At 40.3% G+C, this 3,626-nt stretch overlaps 1 protein-coding gene across 1 annotated transcript in view; it reads right to left on the reverse strand.

Moving 5' to 3' along the window:
* slc43a1b (solute carrier family 43 member 1b) overlaps positions 1 to 3,626 on the reverse strand; it is a gene marked incomplete in the record, with an annotated part of 17,319 nt that overhangs the window by 5,107 nt on the left and 8,586 nt on the right. The window contains 5 exon segments of the mRNA XM_035659467.1: positions 416 to 489; positions 676 to 805; positions 1,032 to 1,164; positions 1,929 to 1,964; positions 2,198 to 2,344. Coding sequence (XP_035515360.1) covers positions 416 to 489; positions 676 to 805; positions 1,032 to 1,164; positions 1,929 to 1,964; positions 2,198 to 2,344 — 520 coding nt within the window.

A 3,626-nucleotide genomic window follows, 5' to 3' on the forward strand; every position in this document is an offset into this window, starting at 1 on the left:
CAGTACGTCACCTTCCCTGGCTCCGACAAACTGTCATGGCGACAACTATAACGCCAAACCTGAGGCTTAAAAAGGGTACTCCACAAACCAATGGGTGATGTCACCATAGGTCCACACTATGTTCACCAGCTAGCCGCTAACTTTGTCTTTCTGCTGTTTGGTGTTGGGCAGGTAGTTTAAGGGGAGATTAAAAAACCTTTTGATTGAAAGCAGTTGCCTGCTAAGCCTGGACACTGGACCAAAACTGTTAAGTCGTTGTAACCAAAAGAATTAGCTGAAAGACATTAAAAAGCTCCACAGGGCTGAGGGGAATTACAGAGTCAGGTGATTCTTTACGGGTTTCTCACTACAAGCAACTCCTTTGCATTACACATAGTAATTTAAGATCCATCAGGATGGTGGTGGTGTTACTCACACAGCGGCATAGAGCCCTCCACAGCAGGAGTGGATAAATCCTCTCACTATGGTATGCAGAACAAACGCCACCACCTAACAGAGAAAGAACAACAGAGAACAGATTGATGAATGTTTACTAAAAGCATCACTGTGTGTTTATCTGTGTGTCTGTGTGTGTCTGTGTGTGTGTGTGTGTGTGTGTAAATTCATATTCACTGGTACTGTATTACCATGCATGGAAACACTGATCATTGTATTCCTGTGCAGTATTTTTCTAACCTGTAAGGGCATGTTGTCAATCATGGAAATTATTCCAAAGGTGACCAACAGGACATTAGTGAAGATGAAAGCTCTCATGGCATTGGTCAGTTTCTGGATCTTTCTGTCTCTCTTTGGGGGATCTGATTGGCTGAAGGGGACAAATGTCAAAAGAGGGTTACAACAAATGAGGAGGTGTGGATGTCACAGTATGTCACAGAGTATAAAGCTCTATACGTATAAACGTGGGGAGGAATCTGTCCATCTGTTAATGTAGTCGAGCAGCAACCAATAACTTGTTCACTGTACATATGTAAATATTCCAAGACACTGAAACTTCTAAAACCCTAACATATACAATAAACACCTCATCATACCTCTTCTCTGTTTGTGTGTTTGCGTTTTCCTCTTCACACTCCTTCATCCTCCAGTCCATGATGTAGCCAATCAGAGGACAGGTCAATAGACATAGCAGCTGCATTGAACCGAAGATAGATGAGTAGAAACCAACTGGGGATGACATACAGAGAGAGAGTGAAGTTCTCAGAAATGCATGTCATTTCTATCCAAGATGTCCTTAAAATGATCCATATTTGACCAGATATGGTATATGGCAACAAATCTTAGAATATTCATTGCAACTGGTCCATATTCTCTAGAGAATCCAGAGTAACAACATGACTTTCAGTCATATATGAAGTCAATATAGACTTCATGTGTATACATACAGATATACAATGTAATCTGTAGAAAAATAGAAAATGCATCAGGAATGGTCCGTATTCTACATACAGCATGTATTGTCAGGGCTTTGAGAAATAGTGAGGTCATGAAACCCAAATGTTTTGAGGTTTATTTCCCAATATGAAGATCTAAACGTTGTTTCAAACCCTCCCCACCCTGTTAGAAATACATTTTAGATGGAGAAATACTGGACTGTGGTGGAAAAACATTTGGTCTCATAGACTGTTAACTATAAATTATAAGCTCACACTTTTCTATTTGAAATAATAATCCTAAACTTCCCAAAACTGAACGAAATGCTTAGATATACGAAGTTTTACTGCATTTAAGTTTTTTTCCGTTTTTTTTAACACCCCTTAAAATCAAGAAGGCCTTTTGATCCCTGAGAAGCTTTGGTGACCCCTAGTGGGGTTCAAGACCCCCAGATGGAGAACCAGTGGTCTAAAGGCTCTCTTAAAAACATTTCTACACATTCTCACAAATATTCAATCATCAATTTACAGCCCACTTTTAACACACAAACGTCTTACCTTGTTCCTCAACCTCCTTCTGCAGCTCTTCTGATGCTAAAAGAGAAAACAGCTGCAGGTCAGGGATCACCACAGATGGTTTGACACAATGAAATGTTTGAATGTAGTTCACAACATCAATTTTGACCCAGCTTTTGTCAATATAAAATGACAGTAGTTGCTTCACATATAGTTTGATGACAAAGGAAACCTGCCAGCGTTTGTGACCAGTGCTCTTGCACTTAAATTGAAAAAAATGTTTATATTTACATGTGGGTTATCATTCTTACGGTTAGGGTCGCCATGGGTGACCAGAAACTCCAGCATCTTGTTCATGGCACCCATGAAGAAGATCAGCCTCAGTTGGGTCATTGCCATGGTGATGAGACTCCACAGGATGATGGGAGAGCACATAGAATGACAGAGCGGCACTTCGCCTAAAGATGGAGAGAAAGAAATTCCCAGAATACACTTTATAAAAAAAGTTTGCACAGTTTTGCTTTTTCATGGTGTTTTTACAGTGTGCCTAACCCGTGAAGGCCTGGAGCTGTTGTTACATTATTACCATGCAACACTTTAGAGGTTAATGGAGATTTTAATCATGTTCATTAAAGCAGTATCCTAATTTACTGCATACTGCATACTGCAGTTATTCACGACCAGCCGAACGTGGAACCAGTTCGAAACACTCCCAGAGACAGTGTGAGACAGATGGATGAGACTAATGGAAGCATAACACATGATGAGTGACACCTTCAGTTGAAGCCTCGAGGAGTTTCACACTGCACTAAAAGAACCAGTTTCACAGAAAAAATAAACTATAGTAGAGACAGTAGAAGAATGAATCCAAATGTTATGAGTTGCTGCAAAGCTAAAATGTCTATTCATGTTGACAAAAGTCCCAGTGCTGACAGTAGTCTGCAGTTATATTGGTATTTTTACTGCTGGTAGAAGCTTCTAGAATCAGTTTCATTGACAGTTGTTGTTAGTACACAGGTACTGTCTATATAACACATATGGTAAATGGCTGCATTTATATATTCCCTAAGGGCTTTACAAGGTGCCTGTCATTCACCCATTCACACACACACCTACACACACACACACACACACACATACACACACACTGCACATTGCATGATCATCAGGAGCAATTTCAGGTTCAGTATCTTGATCAAGGACAACTCGACATGGGTTGGACAGGGCTTGAATTGAACTTTTTCCCCTAATGTTCCACAATTGACCCTTCCTATGATACATTTCTCTACTCCCAGACATTCTATCTTGGTGTCCCATGTGCTATTTTTATTGTCCCTGGTGCTGTATGTTGACAGGAGGAGTTGGGGATCAAAGCATCAATCATGTGAATAGTGGATAACCTGCTCTACCTCGTGAGATCTCCACCAATTTTACTCATCAGTTTTAAAGTTCCGATTTCGTAGTCAGAGGGAGTGCTACTCATCCTGTGAGAACAGATGTATTCTCTGGAGGAGCCTTGTCAAGTGTGAGAAAATAACCCTGATGATGTAATCAGGGCATAAACAGTTTTTACCAGCCTGGGAGGGCCTAACAAAGACAGTATTGAACTGCATTATGGGAAATGCAGGATACAGCTTCATTGGAGACATGAGCACATAGTAAAAGTCAGGATATCTCTGCCTTTGCTGCATCAGTTTTGACCAGTTTTTTTTTTTTTTTTAAGTATATTTTTTGGGGCTT

Source organism: Morone saxatilis, unplaced genomic scaffold (assembly GCF_004916995.1).
Source record: "Morone saxatilis isolate NCDOM2014 unplaced genomic scaffold, NCSU_SB_2.0 Contig17, whole genome shotgun sequence".
In the NCBI taxonomy this organism is placed as follows: domain Eukaryota; kingdom Metazoa; phylum Chordata; class Actinopteri; family Moronidae; genus Morone; species Morone saxatilis.